Source organism: Budorcas taxicolor, chromosome 15, assembly GCF_023091745.1.
Source record: "Budorcas taxicolor isolate Tak-1 chromosome 15, Takin1.1, whole genome shotgun sequence".
NCBI lineage: Eukaryota > Metazoa > Chordata > Mammalia > Artiodactyla > Bovidae > Budorcas > Budorcas taxicolor.
The window spans coordinates 75,137,847-75,156,731 of NC_068924.1; the positions used below are offsets into that span (position 1 = coordinate 75,137,847).

General features: G+C 60.6%; 1 protein-coding gene across 1 annotated transcript; it reads right to left on the minus strand.

Moving 5' to 3' along the window:
• MYBPC3 (myosin binding protein C3) lies at window positions 1-17,578 on the minus strand. The gene is made up of 33 exons (XM_052652473.1): window positions 17,554-17,578; window positions 16,203-16,469; window positions 15,520-15,633; window positions 15,349-15,441; window positions 15,109-15,257; window positions 13,865-13,982; window positions 13,360-13,408; window positions 13,063-13,092; window positions 12,836-12,889; window positions 11,299-11,316; window positions 10,875-11,029; window positions 9,807-9,939; window positions 9,577-9,579; window positions 9,341-9,465; window positions 9,160-9,265; window positions 8,900-9,066; window positions 8,397-8,562; window positions 7,317-7,423; window positions 7,202-7,231; window positions 6,189-6,328; window positions 5,908-5,988; window positions 5,106-5,265; window positions 4,691-4,795; window positions 4,406-4,594; window positions 3,162-3,299; window positions 2,870-3,037; window positions 2,156-2,244; window positions 1,856-2,051; window positions 1,534-1,673; window positions 1,189-1,348; window positions 972-1,108; window positions 498-684; window positions 1-95 (listed from the first exon to the last, which is right to left on the minus strand). The coding sequence occupies exons 1-33, from the start codon at window positions 17,576-17,578 to the stop codon at window positions 1-3; spliced, it is 3,894 nt and encodes a 1,297-aa protein (XP_052508433.1).
• Between the last annotated feature and the right edge of the window lie 1,307 nt (window positions 17,579-18,885).

The window sequence follows — 18,885 nt, forward strand, 5'->3', positions numbered from 1 at the left end:
CTAGTGTACACACTTGCACACACATCCAGCAGCAGGAAGGTGGCCTGTCCAGCTTCCTTCCAGGTTCCTGGCATACAGGCCGGCTCCAGCTCCACCTGTAACACAGGTTCCTATCTGAGTGAGCTGGGCTGAAACCCTAAGAGCCTCCTGCATCCCCCTTCCTGGTGGCTGCCCCTGGACCAAGGACGATCTGGAGCACATACCTGGCCATCTGAAGGGAGCCAGCCTGGTCACTGAGGCACTGCGGGAGAGGAGGCGGCCATGCCAAATCCGTGCTGCAATCTCCCAGCACCACGTATGGCCCCCGCCCCCGCCCCCCCCCCCCCCCCCGCAGCCTTCGAGAAAGCTCGGAGCAGCTCTGGCAGCAAAGTGCAGGGGCCAGTACCACCTGGCCGTGCCAGCTGCTCTCTCAGCCAGAGCAGCAGCTTGGGCCAGCACAGCAGGGCAGAAGCCCAGCGTCCCCGGGGGCACCCGGCCTCGGCCCGGTGGCTCCTCACCTCGCACCTCCAGGCGGCACTCGCACTGGGCCTCCCCTTCCAAGTTGGTGGCCCTGCAGGCGTAGACGCCCCCATCGAAGGGGCAGGGCTTTCTGATCTCCAGAGTCAACACTCCCTGCTTGCTGAACATGCGGAAGCGGGCATCTTTGCTCAAGTCCAGGCCATTCTTGAACCAGGAAATCTTGGGCTGCAGATGGGAGGGTGGGAGGGAGCGCTCTCAGACTGAGGGAGACCCGACGTTTGTTTCTCCTCTGAGCGCCCACTGGAGTCCCAGACTGGCCAAGGCTGAGGACAAACGGAGCCGGCAGGAGTGTCTCAGCCCTGTTCACGGAGGGACCTGACCTCTGGGGTGGAGAGGAAGCAGGGGCAGCCTGGGAAGAGGCTGCTCGAGGTGGGGCCCATAGGTCCCTCTCCTGGGTCGGCCCCATAGGTCCCTCTCCTGGGTCTGCCTGGACCAGCGCCCCAGGTCCCTACCTTGGGGCTGCCCCGAACAGCACAGCAGAGAGTAGTGTTATAGCCGGCAATGACCGATCGGTTGACCAGTGGGCGGGTGAAGCTGGGGGCCTCGGAGAAGTCCAGGGCCTTGTACTTGGGCAACTCATACGTGATGCCTGTGGGGGTCAGAACTCAGCACCCAGAGGGCCGCACCCAGCCCGGCGGGCCTCCCGGGGCGGGAGTGAGGGCCCAGCACCTGGTCTGGGGATAAAGACCGGCTCCTTGGTGGCGGCGGCTCTTTCACTGGGCCCCACTGTGTTATGGCTGAAAACCCGGAAGTAGTAGCCGTTGCCGATGATGAGCTCCGACACGACGCAGTGGGTGCGGCGGTAATGCTCCAGGACGGTGAACCACTCCTGGTGGGGATGGAAAGGAGGGTTCCCTGCGGCGGGCCCTACGCGCTGCCAGGGCCTCTCTCGGGCACCCCTGTGGTCTGCACCCGCACTGTGGAGGGAACCAGGGCAGAGAGGAGGGCCCCGCCCAAGGGCAGGGAAGGGCAGCCTGGCCCCGGGCAGGGTCGGGGGCCCAGCCCCAGGCTCACCATGGTCTTCTCGTCTGCCTTCTGAACCGTGTACCCCCAGAGCTCTGTGTTTCCATCATCTTGGGGCGGCTTCCACTCCAGAGCCACATTGAACCCCCACGCCTCTGCGACCTGGATGTCCTGGGGCGGACTTGGCCTGTCTGCAGGAGACAAACTCAGCTGGAAGCCCACGCCTCTGACACAGTACAGGCAGGGGATGCCAGGCTCCAGGGGTCCCCCTGCCTGCCAGGACCTGGCCTGCCATCCTCGGCAGGGGCCCCGGGCCTGCAAGATGGCAAGCGGCAGCCCCGCTCGGGCTGGAGGGGCGCCCAGGGCCACGCACCGACGACCTGCAGCACTAGCTGGGCCTTGTCCTCCATGTTCTCCACACGCAGCGTCACCTGGTAGATGCCCGAGTGGGCGCGGCACGCAGCCCGGATGAACAGGATGGTGTCCGTGGGGCTGTTGCGGATGCTCACCTCCTCGCCCGCCAGTGGCTGCCCCTCCTTGGTCCAGGTCACCTGAGGCCGGGGCTTGCCCTGTGGGGGAGCACAGCTCAGCGGCCAGCCTGGCCCGCCCTCCTGGCCCCTGCCCCAGCCCTGCTGAGGACATGCAAGTGTGCCAGGGCAGGGGCCAGCCCTACCTGGAAAGGAATGAGGAGGTTCACGGGCTCCCCGACCTTCTTCTGGATGGTCTGGCGAAGGTGTCTGGGCAGCTGCAGACGAGGCCGCTCTGTGGGCACAGAGAGCAGCTTGGCAGGGCCCGCAGGCCCAGGATGAGGCTGCAGAGCCGCGGCTGGGGCCCCCTACCCTCCCACTGCCCAGCCCCAGCCCCAAAGGTCCCACGGCTCCCACCGCCACCGAGCCTCACACTGCGACACAGGCATGGACCAGAGTGGGTGAGGGACTTAATCACGGCCCGACAGCTAGTCTGTCACAGGCCAGGATGCTAATCATCGAGGCCTTCCCTCTGCACCCCCTGCCGTTTCCTCTGTCCACTCTGAGCAGCAGTTCCTCAACGATCCACTCTTTGCTGGTGACAGACTAATGGAAAGTGGATCCCCCAGGGGCCAACCTGAGCCCAAGTGACCTCACTGCTCTGTCCTGAGCACATGGACAACGCCAACCTGATGGAGCTGAGAGACCCACACAACAGCTCAACGGTGATGATGCAACGACCTACCCCTTCCCTGGTCCGAACCCAGGACTGACAGAGCAGCCAGGCGGGAGGCCCTGCCGCTGCCTGCTCGTGCCGCCCGGGATAAGGGGGCCAGCCCCTCGTCCCTGCCCAGCGCTCTTCTCCCTCTGGCAGGCCCTCCCCGACCGCCCCCACCTCCCTGCACGCGAGAGGCACTCACGCAGCAACTCCTGCACCGTCACAGGCTCCTTGGTGGTGGCGGGGGGTCCAGCCCCCGCCATATTGTGCGCTCGCACACGGAAGAGCACACGGGCGCCAGTGGGCAGGTCCTTCACCAGCAGCGACGTGCGCTCTATCAGCCCCGGCAGGGCAGACACCCACGCCGAGCCTGCGGGTGGGGCAGAGGCGGTGGTCAGGTGGCAAGGCCGGCAGGGTCCGCAGCCTGCTGCCCACGTCCCGGTGGCTGGCAGGCCCAGCAGGGGGCAGGGGGCCCGGGCGGGCGGTGCCCTCACCAGAGCCCTCTCGGCGGTACTCCACGCTGTAGCCGTCCAGCCCTCCGGCTCCCGCGCGCTCGGGGGGCCTCCACTTGAGGGAGACGGTGGTGTCGGAGACATCCTCCACCGCCAGGTGCGTGGGCTCGCTGGGCGGGCCTGGGCAGAGGGGAGGCAGACGGGGTCTGAGCGAGGCTACGCCCCCGTCAGCAAAGCTGAAGGATCCAGGAAGACCCTCCCCTTCCACTGGCCTTCAAGCACTATAGAATTATCCCAGTTTTGTTAAAAGACATGTCTCTAGAAAGACTCAAACGCACATCCAGACAGCACCAGCAATTACAGAAGAAAGATCTAAAAAGACACCCAAAACGCCAACGTGCTTAGAAGGAGTCGCTCCTGCCAGATGGTGCAGGAGACGCTATGGAGGCAATTCAAGGGGAAACTAACCCAGAACATGGAAGTTTCCTGGTATTGTACAAGTGAGCTGAGAAACTGAAATCAGTCCCTGAAGAGGGAGGCCTGAGCCCTTCTCCCCAGGGCACCTTCTTCCTGCCATCTCACCAAACCTTGCCCCTCCCTGTGTCCGCCCCACTACAGCCAGCCACCCTGTCCCCTAGACTCATGGGTCCTAACACCAACAGGGGTCCTCAAGAGTGCCACACCCTAGGGGGCTGCTCTACTTTCTCAACCCCCATTATATAGATGCGGAAACTGAGGCTTGGGGAGACCATGATTCCAGACATTCCTCCTGGGGACTTTCTCAACTCCCATTATACAGATGCAGAAACGGAGGCTCGTGGGAGACCACGACTCCAGATATTCCTCCTAGGAACGAAGGCACTGGCTCTGGTTCCTGGTCCAACGCCCTTTCCACAGACAGACACCCCTCACACCCTCAGCAGCCCCCTGCCCTCACCCCTTCCCTGGTTCACAAACCCTGGCTGAAGAGAGGGGGGGAGCAGGAGAAAGAAACATCTATGCCAGATGCTGCCCCTGCGCGCTCTCACTTCATCTTAACAGCAGTTCTGTGAAGCAGACATCGTCATTACCCTCACTTCACAGATGCGAAAAGTGAGGCTGGAGAGGTGAGTCTCAGCTCCACCCCCTGCCAGCTGGGCCCCCCAAGCAAGTCATTTACTTCTCAGAGCCTCCCTTTCTTCACCTGTGAGATGACGGGAATGAAGGAAGACGAGGGGTGTGGACGCAGCCCACGGGGCAGCTGTGGGTACTGCGCCCTGGCTGCGGTGGCCTGGGGCAGGGCTCACCGATGGGCATGAAGGGCTGGGAGGCGGGGCTGGGCCTGGACATGCCCACGGCGTTGACTGCGTAGACCCGCATCTCGTAGATCACGCCCTCGATCATGCGCCGTGCCTCGTGGCTCAGCTCCCGCAGCAGGTCAAAGTTCAGCCGCATCCACCGGTAGCTCTTCTTCTTCTTGCGCTCCAGGACGTACCCTGAAAGGCGAGGCAGGCATGCTGGTCTGCCTGCAGCTCAGCCCACCCCCGTCCCACGTGCCCCGCCCAGGGCTCGGTCCCATGCCCGCAGCTCACCCAGGACCGGCTGCCCGCCATCGTAGGCCGGGGGCTCCCAGCACACCGTGCACGAGTCCTCGCCCACCTTGCTGATCTCAGGAGCCGCGGGAGCATCCGGCACATCTAGGGGAGTGGACCCTCATGTGCTCTGCCTAGCCGGGGCCACCGGTGCCCATCCCCTCCCCACCCTAACCAACAGGCTCCCCCGTGCCCCCACAGCCTAACACCATCTTTACAGAATGCGGTTCTCATCAGGTCACCAGCCTGCAATCAACCGGCTACGGCTCCCCACTGCCTGTGTGCCCCCAGGTCCAAGTCCCAACCCACTCTACCGATCTGAGAGGGGCGCGCGACGTCTGCTGAGACACTAAAGGACTGAACAGACGGGTCCTCCCTGGTTCCCTCCGTGCTCTCCCCTGGATCCCCGCCTCACCGATGACCTTGACCGTGAGGCTGACTTGGTCCTCCCCGACAGGGTTCTTCACTGTGACCACGTAGACGCCCTCGTCCTCCTGCTCAGCCCCCTCGACGGTGAAGATGCTGCGGTCCTTGGTGGTCTCCACTCGGACCCGGCCCTCTGTCTCACACAGCAGCTGGTGGGGGAGGAGAAGTTGGTGGGGGGTACTCAAGTCAGACCCCAGGGGTTCCTGCAGCCTCTGCAGCCACCGACAGCCCTGAGGTGGGCACGGAGCTCAGCCCGGGTCTGCTGGGGAGGCGCAGCCTGAGTGGAAACTGCATCGTGTGAGCATCTAATTCAAGACCCTTTCCCACCACCTGCCCGGAGCACGGCCCTCGATTTGTCACAGAAGGTCAGGCAGTCACCTGTCCTCTCCATCCTCAGTTTCCCTTTCTGACCTAAAGGACCTCACACAATTACTGTGAGGATCTCAAAAGACCTCAGCTGGGCAGCGGAAGCAGCAGCGCGCGGAGGAGGAGGAAAAGCCAGGAGCGGTGCCCCGGCCGCGACTCCAACCGGCCACGACTCCAACCGGATAGGGCCGGGGACCCACTCCCCCGCGGGGAGGGAGCACAAAGTCAAGGCAGCCTCAGGAAGACAAGAGCCAGCGAGCCCCCAAATCCGGAGGACTTCCTGGGGTGTGGAGGGTGGAGACCCTGCCTGGGGCAGGAACACAGCTGGCTCGATGGGGCACTTCAGCAGAGACCTCGCCTGAGGGTGGACACCACGTGGACAGAAACTCACTGCAGGCAAACGAGCCTCCTCCAGCCTCGCTCACCTTCTTGTCAAACACCCACTCGTCACCGGCACCTGATTCCTCTGATGCATCAGGGGCTGGCCCTGCTGCGACCTTTTTCCCCTGGAAACAGGACGAGAAGGAAGGAGGGAGGGAGGAGGAGGAAGGTCTGGTTTGGCCTGGAGGGAACCTGGCCAAGCACCCTGTCCTTGTCTCTGCCCACCCTCGGCCAGTTGTAAGGTGTGCGCAGGTGGGGTGGGCAGCATGCTGGGCCCGTGTACCCATTTTACAGACAGGAGCATGGGGGGAGGGGTCCACAGTACCTTTGTGATGGTCTTCTGCCAAATTACAGTGGGAGCAGGGTCCCCGGATATAGGGACGTCCAGGCGTAGCTTGTTCCCGGCCACCACCACGATGGTGTCCGGCACGCGGCCTGGGCAGTCCAGGTGGATCTTAGGAGGTTCTGGCAGGGACAGAGGACAGGTCAGAGAAATAAGAAAAGGGCCCCAGGCCTCTGAAAGAAGGGACAGCTGGAAGAAGCACATGCCCCTGGGTGTTGGTTTATTTTCTGAATTGATTTTATCGAGGTATAGTTTGCATACAATCAAACGCCAACACTTGAGCACGCTGCTTAACGAGTGCTGACAAACATGCCCCCATGTAACCACTGCCCATCAACACCTGCCCAGGAAGCCCCAGGGAGGTTCAGAACACTGGGTCACCTAGGACAGCATTTCTCAGATTGTGTTTGGGGGAACACCAGTGTCTTCCTAGACAAAAAAATTTTCCATGGAAAATATTTAAGAAACCCTGGGTTAAACCAAGTTGAGTAGGACTTTACAGAGCCTTTGACATGCCAATGCACTTTCCAAATCAACAAGCAGTAGGACAGACGGACGGTCAGAGTTTCTCAAACTTAATGAACCCCGTTTGGAAAGCCCTGACCTGGAGCCTGCCTCAGACTGGACGAGTCTCCTGAAGTTAAGATCCTAAAATGCCTGATTACAGTTTAATCTAAATGCAGGAGAAGTACTTCTAAAAGCAAAAAAGATTTAATAATAAAACCCCACAACTGTGATGTCCTCTGCAAGCTCACACATACCACCTTAGGTCAGCGTTCCTATCACCCCACTGGGGAGCCACTTCAGGGTCCCCATTTTAGAGGTGAGGACACTGAGGCTGAGATAGACCACAGCTGGCCTGTGGTCAGAGTGGCAGAGCTGAGGCTGGGCCTCAGGTTGAGCCAGGTCCCGACTCCCAGCTCCTTGCTTCTGCTGAGTGAAGAGGAGACCCTGGCAGGGTGGGGGGAGGCAGCAAGCCGGGGCCCGAGACTCACCCTGCCTGGGCACAAAGTCAATCTTGACCTCTGCAAGAGACAGAAGAGCAAGTGGCACCAGGGTGCAGGCCGGGCCCAGCGGCAGGGGCCCCTCTGCCCCTCAGCACCGGCTCACCCATGAAGTGGAGCTTGGCAGACAGGTTACAGGCGAAGCCTTCCGGCACAAAGCTGTAGTCCGCCTCATCTGCAGGCGTGACGTCATCAATGGTCAGCTTGTGGACCCTAGAGGGCAGTGGTGGCTCAAGGGACCCTGCTGGGCCACGCACCCCTTGCCTCACCAGACACCCGAGGCAGGGCTCCAGGGAGCTCCTGCCCTGCCCTGGCTCAATGGTGTGCAGAGTGTTTTCTCGGACCTCCCTGGTGGTCCAGTGGTTAGGAATTCACCTGCCAACGCTGGGGACATGGGTTCGACCCCTTGTCCGGGAAGATCTCACATGCTGAGGAGCAACTAAAGCAGTTGGATCTAGAGCTGGTCCTCCTCAAAAAGAAACACCACCGCCATGAGAAGCCCCAGCACTGCAACCAAAGGGGAGCTCCCGCTTGCCGCAGCTCGAGAAAGGGTGCACAGCAACAAGGACCCAGAACAGCCAAAAACTAAAAATTTTTTTGAGTGCTGCCTTTCTCTGCTTTTGAATTTTTCCGCTCCCTTGCCTGCTTTCAGAGGTAGGCAGTGTAGACATGTCCCCTTGGCTGGGCCCTTGGAGACTAGGCAGGGGCTTGTCACATTAATCTCTGTGACCTTGGGCCCAGCACGGGCTGGCCCAGATACTCAGGGTATGAGTAAGAGAGTGGGAGACAGTGAGGGCCCCTGGCCAGAGCCATGCCCCGCGGCGCCCTGCCCTGCCCTGCCCTGGCCTGGTCACAAGCTGGGGGTCCCAGCCTGTCTCTCACTGCTTCATCTCCGACTTCCTCCTCCATCTCCAATGGGCCCTCCAGTGCTTCTGCCTCTCCACACTTCGGTGTGCCCCTTTCCTCTTTGTCTCTGTCCTGTGTGCCTGCGCCTTCTAGCTCTCCTGTCTCTCAATCTGTTTCTGGCTCACTCTCAGTGTTAGGCATCTCTCCTGGTCGTCTCTTTTCCTTTGCTTCAGTCTGTGTCTCTATGCGTCTGTTCCTCCGTCTGTCTGTGTGTCTCTCTCAGTCTCTGTTTCTTGCTGTCTCTCTGTGGCTCTGTCCCTGGCACACCCTGCACACTCACCGCCCGATGTGGGACACCTTTATGCGGCTGTCAGGCACCAGCTCCTTTCCGTTCTTCAGCCATACTCCCCGCACATTCTCATCTGACACCTCACACTTGAACACAGCCTGGTCCTTTGAGCCCACCGTCAAGTCTGCGATGCTCTGGTACACCTCCAGCTTCTTCTCTGCGGGGGCAGGGCAGACCCAGTGAGCTGGGGAGGGTGTGGGTGGGTGGGAATCCCTGCAGAGATCTCCTGGGCTTGTGAAAACACATGAGTGCATGCATGAGTGCAATGCTTGTGTGCCTGTGACGGTGCTGTGGACACAGGAATCTAAGTGCACCGGGATGGGTGATGCCAACGAGGCCCATCTGAACCTCCCAACACTCTCCAGGTGGTCACCCCAGCATCCCCATTTTATGGATGAGATTAGTGAGGTCTGAGGTGTTGAAGTGACATGTCCAGGACCGTGCTGGCCTCAATGCTGGCTTTGCTCAATTCCCGTCCGTGGCTGGGGTCTCACCCTGCACGATGAGCTCGGCCAGAGCCTGACCCCCACTGGTGCGCAGCGCATAGTGCCCGGCGTCCTCCAGTGTCGCCTCGTTGATGATCAGGTGGTGCTTCTGACCATCCTTCTTGAACCGGTATTTAAAGGTCTCCTCCCGGGTCAGCTCCACCCCGTCCTTCAGCCTGGCCAGAGGGTGGGCAGCAGGTGCCAGGGCCCCCTCTGGGGACACCCCAGGCCCCCGGCCCTGCCCCACGACCCCCTGCCTCAGCACTCACCATTTGACCTGCGCCCCCTCCTCAGACACTTCACACTCAAACTCCACTCGCTGTCCCACCATCACCAGCTGGTCCTCCAGCGGCCGCGTGATCAGCACGGGGGGCTCTGTCAAGCAGAGGGAGCGAGATGGGCAGGCCGCTCAGCGGGTCCCCTGTTAGGGTCTCCAGGCCCCAGGCCCACCTTTGACGAAGAGCTCGGTGCTGCACTTCTCGTCGCCCACCACACACTGGTAGGCTGCGTCGTCCGCCAGCGAGCACTGGCTAATGGTCAGCGTGCGCTTGGCGCCGATGGACTCAAAGATGTACCTGGGTAAGGCCAGGGTGGTGGCAGGAGACCCATGGACTCCCCGCCTGGGCCCTGGGTGCCCCCTCAAACCCCCATCGGGACCCCTGTGCCCCCACCCCAAGGAACCTTACTTGCTGTGGAGCAGAAGAGGCCCGTGAAGCATTCCCGATGGGAGGAGGGAGATCGAGAGAAAATGAGCAGGGAAAGAGCCAGGAAAAAAACAGAGACGAGAGTCAGAACCCAGAGAAACGGGGAGAGACAGAGATAGGGAGTGAGAGCTGGCCAGAGGGCACGGGCGGAGAGAGAGGCAGGACAGCAGGGTTGCGGAGCAGCCCTCCCCGGCCCCAGCACCCGCCCTCACCTGCCGCTCATCTGAATCTCCTGTCCGTTCTTAAGCCACTTGACCTCGGCGTCAGGATCGGCCAGCTCCACCATCAGCCGGATCTTGTGGCCCTTGCTCACCTGGTAGGCCGGCTGCAGCTTCTTCTGAAAGGCTGAGCACCCCCACCCTCAGCCCCCTGCTCCCCAGGCTAACCCAGGCCAGGAGGACAAGGTCCTGCCTCCCCACGTCTCTCTCTGGGCCTCTGCTGGGACCTGTCTCCTTATCTCTGTCAGCTCCTTGTCTCTCTGTCTTCCTGTCTTCCTTCCCTGGGGTCCACTTCACCTGCTCAGCTCAGAGATAGGGTTCGGGGCTTCCAGAAAGGCAGGAGCTCAGCAGAAGAACGGGTGGTGGGACAAGTGGGCCTTCTCTTCCTCTCCGGTCTGTTTCTGCGGCAACCCCCAGGTTCATGCCCTCCTTCTAGGTGCCTGCGTCTCAACTCGGTTTCCAGGGCCTCCATGTCAAGCCCACCATGGGGAAGGGCTGGCCCGAGCCCTAGCCTCCGACCCACCTGGGGTGGGGGCCGGGGGCGCTCACCTGCACCCATCTGTTGTTTGCCTGTGAGGGGGCTTAACCAGGGTTTTCTCTTCCCGGGTCGGGTCGGGGGGCAGTGTCCTCTGGGCTTAACTGGCTTCTCCCCCTTCTAGGGGTATGGGGAGAATCTAGCAGGCCACTTTTTTCCCCAAGGGCGGGTCGGGGAGGAAGGGGCCTCCTGGCTTTGGCTGTGGAGAGGAGGGCTGGCCTGGGCTCCATCCTCTTCCTGTGGCATCTCCGGGCTAACTTTGCCCTTTTCTTTTTCTGTGCGACCAGATGCCAACCCGGGCACCCCGGCTTTGTCCCGCCAGAGAAGAGGACGTTCACCCAAACGGTCCCCTCCCGGGTGTCTCTGAGTCAAGCTGGACGCCGCTCTCTTTCCCGGAAGCGCGCCTATGCGCCGCCGTGCGTGCACGTGCCTGCGTCTGCGCGCCGCTGTGCGTGCACGTGCGCGCGCGCGCCTGCGGAGGCGCTCAGCCAGCCCTCGCCTCGCCTGGCTCTGCGCGGGGGGCTCACCTGTGCTCTTCTTCTCGTCCCGCTTTATGCCCTTGAGCCTCTTGAGCATGCCCCGCAGGTCGGTGACTCCGTGCTGGAAGGCGATGCGCTCGTACTCCGACGGGGGTGCCTGCCGCAGGATCTCCCACACGTCCTCCTCAGCGGGGGCCTCCAGCCTGCGTCCATGTGGCGAGGCCTCAGGGCCCCCGTGGCCAGGACAGAGTTGTTGTCCCCTCCCCTCCCCTCCGCAAGCGGGAGCTGCTTCTGCCCCTCTGACCCTTCCCTTCTGGTAGAGCAGCTTGAACTGGAGTGGATCCTGGACCAGTTCGGGGGATCATGAGGCCTTCCGTGCTCAGTGTGGGGGACTGGGACTGGGAGGGGCTCCTGGCTAAAGTAGGGGTGATAGGGCCGCCGGGGGGGGGGGGGTGCTTCCTGGGACACTCACCTCGGGGTCCGTAAACTGCTGCTCCAGGCAGGAAAGAAAGGCAGTGTACACATTAGAGACAGAACAGAGAACAAAGGTGATTCCATGTTGAGTCCATGCCTTTAGCACTAACCCCTGTCCTCTGTTGCCTGCGTTTCGTCAAGCTGGCTCTGCGCCCTTGTAAAAGCATGTTGTCTATGCTGCTGCTAAGTCACTTCAGTTGTGTCCGACTCTGTGCGACCCCATAGACAGCAGCCCACCAGCTTTCCCCGTCCTTGGGATTCTCCAGGCAAGAATACTGGAGTGGGTTGCCATTTCCTTCTCCAATGCATGAAAGTAAAAAGTGAAAGTGAAGTCACTCATTCGTGTCCGACCCTCAGCGACCCCATGGACTGCAGCCTTCCAGGCTCCTCCATCCATGGGATTTTCCAGGCAAGAGTACTGGAGTGGGGTGCCATTGCCTTCTCATACCCTGAACTATAAAGTATATGACAGTCCATTCTTAAGGCTGTGTCTCCCTGGCTGGACCTTTAAAGGTATAGAACACTTTTCATTTGTATGGAGATAAAAAGTTCCAAAAGATAACAATTATCTTGTGGGAAGTTTACAAGAACATTGTGACCAAATCTCCCTGGAGGGCCGCAAGAACAAACCATTTTACTAAGAAGTCTGTGATAACCAGCCACACCCCCTCCCCCTTTCAGTAGAAAAGAGACCAGAATTCTAACTGGGGTAAGATGGTTCTTTGGGTCATTAGTCCACCATCTTCTTGGTTTGCTGGTTTTCTGAATAAAGTCATTATTCTTTGCCCCCAACAAGTTGTCCTTCGATTTACTGGCCTGTCATGCAGCACGCAATACAAGTGTGGACTCAGTAACAAAGGCACGGGTCATCCCTCCATGAACCCACATGGGGCCTCACCTCCACTTTCCTCCCTGCACTCACACCTTTCTGTTTACAGGGCACCCGTGGCCTTGTTTATTCCTCCTGAGCTCTGATAGGTGAGTGTCAGGAGAGCCGGAGGCTCAGAGACTCTCCCCAGTCAGTGGAGATCCTCACCCAGATCCTCACCCAGGTCAGTCTGATCCCCAGCCTTGTCATCTGTCATCTTCCCTGGTGGGGATGGCCCTGCTACCCCCAAAGCGCTTGACCCCAGTGCTCATTCTCTGGGCTGAAGCAGCACTGGCCGCAATGCAGGGTCCAAGAGAGGGAGGGACAGGACACAGACGACACGAGTCAGTTGCACTGGGTGGGGCTAGGTGGGCAATTCCTGAGGCTTTGGAGTCCTCTCCCAGCTTGTGGGTCTCCAGAGCCTATTGGGAAGAGCTATCACAGACTCAAGTGTAGGCTGGTCATGGGAACAGTGTGAGGATATTAGTTCATCGATGTAACCTCTGCTGAGCTCTCTGACTCTTCCCAGCACCTGGCCTGTCCCGTCCAACAGACAAGGAAACCAGCTCCGAGTGGTGCATGACCTGCTCGGGGTCACACAGCTGGAAAACCGCAGGGCTGGCATCGGGGAGCCTCGTGTTCTGGGGGCTGCTTCCCTGGGGCTTACCTCTTCCTCAGCAGCGAGCTGAAGTCCAGAGTCGCAGTGTCTTCATGGCTGTCGCTGCGGAGAGGAACCCCCAGTGAGGCCACGACAGAGCCAACTACGAATAGAAGGGTCTGGGAGCAGGGGGCGTGGGGGTGGGCCGAGGGAGAGAGAGGGACACTGACGGAGCGGGCGCGCCCTGCCCGTCTCAGACCCCTGGGGTCGTCATACAGGTGGATAGGAAGGGGTACCTGATGCGCCGACCGCCTCCAGCCAGGCTCCTGCGGGGATAAGACTCAGACTTTTCACCTGCCCGGGGAGCTTACTCTCTCCCACACCCATCCATTTCAGCCTGGCCATTCACATTACCCCAAGTCCTGGTCCCTATGTTATGCCCCTGCTCTGACCCCCGTATCAACCCCAGTCCTGGTCCCCTCAACATCCCGCCCCAGCCCTGGCCCCCCACATCACCCTGGCCCTGACCCCAAGGGGCCACAGACCCCAGCACTGGCCTCCCCCACGGGCCCCAAGGAGGGAGGGCTACTCACGTTCGGCGGAAAGTTGATCGGAGGTCCACATCTCCGGGGCCAACGGCCTCTGGTTTCAAAGAGGGGGGATGAGAGTCATGGGGAAGTTTTTAGAGGGGGCCTGCCCACCTATGACCCCTTGACAGTGGGCATCTGTCCCAGGAACCTGCCCTCTGAACCTTTCCCAGCCCGCATTGAGGAACCAGGGGTGTGGTGCAGCTCAAGGTCTCCAATACCTTCCAGATTCATCTCCCTCCCATCTCTTGACTCACCCTTCACCTCTTCACCAGTGCCTAATCACCAGACACCAAGATGATACCCAGAGGAGATCTGAGGTCAAGCCCCACCCCAACCCTAGAAGCCCCGAGGTATTTCTTGCACGCTTCTGTGTGAATAGCACTGGGCGTGTGATCAGCGGGCGTATGGCCAGGCCTCAGCATCCCCCTTAGTACTGGGAAGTGGAGGCGGGGCTGTGGACTGGACCCACAGGGAGCCTGAACCCAACAGACACCACAGGGCCCCTCACCATGGACAGTGAGACTGAAGTTGCAGCTGTCAAATTTGTCTTTGGTGGACACCTCACAGCGGTAACCACCGGCAAAGGAGGCCTGGGCATCCATGATGTACAGCTCAAACAGGTAGACCTGTGGGAGTGAGGCATCAGGAGAGGCTGCAGGCCAGGAGACAAGGCCCTGCACCCGAAAGGAGACTGGGGGGCTGAGGACCACCGGCCTTCTCACCCCTCGGGGCTTAAACGAATCCATTCAGTTTTGAATGCATAAAAACGGGGCCCCTTCTCAAGACACATTGCCATCCGCTGGCACAGGGTGGTGATAAAATAGAAATCAAGGGTGGCTACAAGGCAAGTGGCATTCGCTTAGGATGAGGCATTTGGGGGGAATTTCCTGGCAGTTCAGTGGTTAGGACTCCATGCTTTCACTGCAGTGGGCCCAGGTTGGATCCCTGATTAGGGATTCTGAGAGCCATGCAGTTCAGCCCCCCCAAAAAAGGCATTTTTTGTTCAGGGAACTGCCCATACAACTGAACATGACCACCCTACCCTTCCAGAAGCCCCCTTGCTTGGGCCAGGACTGTGGAAGAGTGGGAGGAGCAAAGGCTGGGAGTCAAAGCACAGGTTCCAGGCCTGGCTATGAGTGACCTGGGACCAACAACAGCAACCTCTCAAGCTTTGGTTTCCTCGTGTGTGTAGAGAATTGTTGTGGTTGCTCATCCAGGGCCCCATGAGCTCTGATAGCCTTCCATATGGGGTCTTTGCACCCTCACTGACTGGTGCCCCCCAGGCTTTATTACGCCCCTTTGAGACTATCATAGCTTCCCTAGTGGTTCAGTGGTAAAGAATCCACCTGCCAATGCAAGAGACATGGGTTTGACCCCCGGGTTGAGAAGATCCCCTGGAAGAGGAAATGGCAACCCACTCCTGGGAAATCCCATGCATAGAGGAGCCTGGCGGGCTACAGTCCATGGGGTTGCAAAGGTCGGACGTGACTGAGCGCACACGTGAGACTATCACGCCTCTGAGCCCCCATGTCCTTCTATGCCCCCCAATAACCCTCCTCGGAGCCTCGCCAAGCTCGCTGTGTGCCGCTGACCCCCCAACCAGCTTTGCAGGCTTTCCACGACCCTGCTCTGCACCTCCCCTGTGGCTCAGGTCTCACAGTGCCCCCTGCCTCTCTGTGCCCCTGGGCCTTCCAGGGGCTCTCCACGTGCCTTCACGGTGCGTCCCCGTGACCCTGTGCCCGCGGGCCCCACCTTGCTGGTCCGATCGTAGCTGTCGCGCAGCTGCAGGTGCTGCCCCACCTTGCTGCTCAGGTCCACCCACTTGCCCTTGAACCACTTGACCACGGGCGGTTTCAAGAGGCTGGCTCCGGCCACGCGGGCCGAGAAGGTGATGCTGCCACCTGCAGGAGAGGGGCAACCGTCTGGGCTTGGGGGACGCCCTGTACCTCCGTCCCCTCTCCTCGCCCCCGGGGGCAACAGCCCCACACTCACCCACGGTCACCTCGCCGTCCTGTGGCCTCATCACAAAGAGGCCGATGGGGTCGCCAGGGGCACTGGGGCCCTCAGGGGCTGCTGAACTGGACCCTGTGGGCAGAGGCGTTTGAGACCTGCCCTGGGACACCCCCATCCACCGACCCAGCCTCCCTGCCCCGCTCCTCTCACCTTCAGGACTAGGGGCGCCTGCTTCCACCTCAGGGGCAGAGGTTGGGGCCTCTCCCAGGGCTTCAGGGGCCTCGGTGGGGGCAGGAGCAGGGGCTGACACAGGCTCCGCTTTCCCTGGAGGGGATCAGGTCGGGGGTTGTGGAGCAGCTTCTAATCAGAGTCGCCCTGCCCCCCGCCCCAGTTATCTTGTCCCTGGTCCTTCCCGTCTTTGCAGGAAGTCCATCCAGCCTGCGTTTGACCTTCTCCCGGCCCTCACCAGCTGTCTGTGCCCTCATCTCAGAGGGTCAGCCTGAACATCCCTCCTCTCCTCCTCCAGGCTCGGGTCTTGGTCCAACCCGTCAGGCTGGGCTGGGGCTCGGCACACACCCACAGGTTCGTGGGGCTTCCCTGCCAGCACACCCAGCCCACCAAGTTCCCATCCGTGTGGGGGTGTCCAGCGGGAGGTCAGTGTTACGTCTGACTCATCTCTGAACTTCCCCCACCTCCAGAACGGCCCAGATGGGCCAGGGAGCCTGGCGGGGACACTCAGAAAGGTCTTGCTACAGAAAACAGGAAAAGGCCACGGCGGGCTGGGGGCTCACCCAGGGCCAAGGCAAGAAAGTGGGAAGACAGCTCCTGCGCGGTGATGGACAGAGAGCTGGAGGGGCTGCTCCAACTTCAGGGAAGGCTGCCCTGGCGCTTACCTGCGTCTACGACCTTGAGGTCAAACTTGACCTTGGAGGAGCCAGCAATGACCGCGTAGGAGCCTTGGTCGGCGGGACCCGCGTCCCGCACGGTCAGCGTGTGCCGCGTGCCCTCGGCTGCCAGGCCGTATTTCTCACTGGCGCTGATGTCGCTGCCCGCCCGCTGCCAGCGCACCTTCAGGCCCGCCCGCTCTGTCTCGGCCTCAAACACGGCAGGGCTGCCGGCGGCCACTTCTGCGGACCGTGGCTTCTTGCTGAAGGCGGAGACTGAGGGGCCGATGGAATTTGCAGGGGTCCCCGGCTTGCCCCTGCACCCCACTCCTACATCCCCTCTTATTAAATAAGGTGATGAGTGCTTTAATGGATCACCTCATTTAATGCTCCAACGGCTCTACAAGGTAGGTGCAGGTATCCCCAAAGGAGGGCTCTGAGGCTCAGAGAGGTTAAGTGACTTACCCAAGATCACACAGCCAGGAAGTGGGAGAGCCAGGCCTGAGGAATTTTGCTAGGTGTGTCCCTGAAGAGCCCACCCTCTCTGCCTGTGGAAGCCCAACCCCCAACAGCTGGGGCCTTTGGCAAGGGGCCAGCATTCTGCCTACTTGGACATGGCTAAATTTGTCCTCTAAGGGCCTGGGGCTGGGAATCAGCAAGTGAGATAAAGCTGGACTGGGAGAGGGCTGGGGCTGGGGGGCTGATCCCTGACCTGGACAACCTTGGAAGGCCAGGGCGGGGACTCCGGGCTGTGACTTTCTCTGCCCTTGGTGGTGGCTCAGGGACCTCTTGCCCACCCTCTCCCCAGAGCAGAGGCCCTGTATCACTTCAGTGTGGGGGCTATGCCTGGTGTGGGGGCCACAGGGGTGCAGGCTGGCAAAGCAGAGACTCTCAGAACAGGAAGCAACCCACCAAAGCCCTCTTTGTAGAGCTGGGGAAACCGAGACCCAGAAAGGGGAGGGGCCTGTCCAAGGTGTTCAGGGAGATGGGCTTGAGTCTGGAGCCATCCTGGGGTGCCTCCTGCGGCAGTCTTTCCCCAAAAGGCAAGCCGGGACCTAACCTTGCTGCAGAAGATGGGGATGCAGGCAGGGAAGGGGTCACCTGGCATCCTGAGAGTGGGGCGATGGCCCTGGGGGCTTCCTGCCTTGGCTGTCTCCCCCTCTGGGCCCCTGACCCTGGTTTACCCTCACTCTCATCAGAACGATGAGAAGGAGAAACTGAGAATCGAAAAAGGACCCAGGAGGACAGAGGCCCTGTCCTGGGAACCCCTCAGGAGCTCATTCCTGGGCCCACCCTCAACCGAGGATGTCCGCAGCCCTCCCTGCCCCACGGTCGGCCCCCAGCCCGGGCCTGGAGCTACCTGGTTTCTTCCCTGGCTCAGGCATCTTGAGAGAGGTCACAGCAGGAACCCAGCAGGCACAGGCCACCCCAAGAGACTCTGAGCAGGGCTGCAGTCCCCGACTATATAAGGGGCCGCCCCCTCTCCAGACCTTCCTTATCTGCACCCTGCCCGGCCACCTGCTAAATATAGACAAATTCCCGAGATCAAGGGCTCTCCAGGAGAATGTGTGGCCCTGGCTTTCTCTGCTGGCCCCTGGCCCCTCCCCCTCCCCCACCAACCCCACAGGACAGATTCTGCCCCCCAACCCTCAGTGAACACAGGGGCACCCCAAGCCCTGTCCGTGTGTCCTTGTGACAGGCAAATGGAGCAGTGGGAGTGTGCGGGGCCCAGAACCCTGAAGCTGTCGGGTCAGAGGCATCCGTGTCGGGTGATGGTTACACCCACAGACCCCAAGTCTCAGCTTCCCTCAGTGTCCCTCTGAACCCCCGCAACTGCCTCCACACCCCACACCCCGCCAAAGTCGCAAAGAACATCAGCCTCTACATAGAAAGGAGCAAATCACATGTGACCTACTGTGAGCAAGACCCACTATCAGGGAAGGTCATTTGCTCCGCCCCTCAACTGTCAGGAGCAAGGAATTCTATATACAAGCATTGTCCGTGTGGTCAACACTTGCCATCCCTTTCAACATAAATCCATTCTCTTCTGCCATTTTAACCACGTTTAAACTGCATCTCATGTCCCTGGGCCATCTTTCAAAAGGCATCGGGACTTTGGGACTTCCCCGGTGGTCCAGGAGTTAGGACTCTGCGCTTCCACTGCTGGTGGCCAGGTTCAGTCCCCGGTCGGGGAACCAAGATCCCATATGACACAGCCAAATATTTAAAATAAATTAATCCATAAAAATTCAGAGACTGAGCTCCACTCTCCCTCTCTCAGGGCTCAGAGATCCATGGAGGGGGGTTATGGTTGAGTTTCCCCAGCCTGAGGGCTCAGGGCACTCCAGAGGGTGTCTGCCCCAACACAAATGGCCCCAGAATCTGGATTCTCTGAGGTCTGTGGGTTGCTGATGAGAGTTCCCTCACTCCCAGGCTGCCGGCCGCCTCTTCTTGCTACTGTTGGAAGCAAAACCCTTACAAGTCTCATGGCTCATGTTTTTCTGCCTCTCCCCTGCTGTGGGCCAGAGGCCAGCGCAACCAGGCACCAGGGTACGTGGGAGGAGTTCTCTTGTGTCAGGGTCCTGCCAGCAGGGATTCCATGAGCTGCTCTGCTGCTTACCGGAGCTCTGGGGCTTCATTCTTGCTCCTGGTCAAGCTGCACTTTACCCGCTTCCAGACACATGAAGCTTCC